The following is a 1037-nucleotide window of genomic DNA, read 5'->3' as shown; positions in this document are numbered from 1 at the left end:
CAGAGAGCAGATGATGCCCCAAAACCCTCCAGGTCCACTCTGTGGAGTGGCCACAGGCCTCATTTTCTCACCTCTTCAGCTCCCAAAGGGCCCCCCTGGTGCCAACACACACATTCCAGGATGTGCCAGGAGAAGCCCTGGTGACCATAAGCCGACTAACGAGTCCACTGAGAACAGCCAAGAGCCCCAAAGTGACAGAAAGCAGGGCAGACAGCCCTTACCTTACAGAGGATGAATCTCTGGACGAGGAAGAACAGGATAGCAGACATGATGCCCGAAAGAAGGGGTGAGATGAACCAGGACAACACTAGAAAGTGGGAGGCACAATCAGCATCCTGCTGCTGGAAAAGGAAGCCCAGGGACACATGAGGGCCATGGCTGGGGTGGTCCCACCAGCTGGACTTACCAATCTTCAGCAACTCAGACCACTTGACACCTTCTTGCCCTTGAGCAACCAGTGAGAAGCCAATGGTTGCTCCAACGATGCAGTGGGTACCAGAAATGGGGAGCTTCAAGAATGAAGCCATCAGCTGCCACACAGCTGATCCTGGAGAAGAAGCAGCCTAAGAAAGCCATCACCAGGGCACCATGGGACACACTGCCCCTACATTGTGACCTCCCTGCTCCTTACCAGACATGGCGCAGATCGAACCGGCCATCAGCAGCTCCTGTGTGGAGTTGTACATCTCTACATCAATCAGCCCCTTCCGGATAGTCTCGCTGACCTTGGCTCCCAGCAGGACAGAGCCCACGGTCTCAAAGATGCTGGCCAGGATGCAGGCCTGCCGCAGGGTCACCACCCCCGAGCCCACAGCCGTGCCAAAGGAGTTAGCCACATCGTTTGCACCAACAGAGAAGGCCAGGACGAAAGCAATGATGAAGCCCAGGACCAGCATCCAGAGGAAGTCAGCCATGGGGGCGGTGGGCACCGCGGGGGTCGGCTCCATGGCGGGGGCGGGGCGATGGGTTAATAAATTAGGTATAAAATTAAATAGAGGGATCGCTATAGGGCTCGGGGGGGCTGCGACGTCCTACAG

General features: G+C 56.6%; 2 protein-coding genes across 2 annotated transcripts in view; both read right to left on the bottom strand.

Annotated features, from left to right (window-relative positions):
* SLC20A1 (solute carrier family 20 member 1) overlaps positions 1–1031 on the bottom strand; it is an 8120-nt gene extending 7089 nt beyond the window's left edge. The window contains exons 1-3 of the mRNA XM_008638781.2: positions 632–1031; positions 407–547; positions 222–307 (exon numbers count right to left, since the gene is read on the bottom strand). Coding sequence (XP_008637003.1) covers positions 222–307; positions 407–547; positions 632–947 — 543 coding nt within the window. The 5' untranslated portion in view covers positions 948–1031. The remainder of the gene's footprint in view (positions 1–221; positions 308–406; positions 548–631) is intronic.
* NT5DC4 (5'-nucleotidase domain containing 4) overlaps positions 1–1037 on the bottom strand; it is a 14786-nt gene that overhangs the window by 12626 nt on the left and 1123 nt on the right. The window lies entirely within an intron of this gene.

The sequence above is a fragment of the Corvus brachyrhynchos genome, unplaced genomic scaffold (assembly GCF_000691975.1).
Source record: "Corvus brachyrhynchos isolate BGI_N302 unplaced genomic scaffold, ASM69197v1 scaffold141, whole genome shotgun sequence".
NCBI classification, from domain to species: domain Eukaryota; kingdom Metazoa; phylum Chordata; class Aves; order Passeriformes; family Corvidae; genus Corvus; species Corvus brachyrhynchos.
Note: the sequence above shows the minus strand (reverse complement) of the source record. Positions and strands in the feature narration are given on the sequence as shown.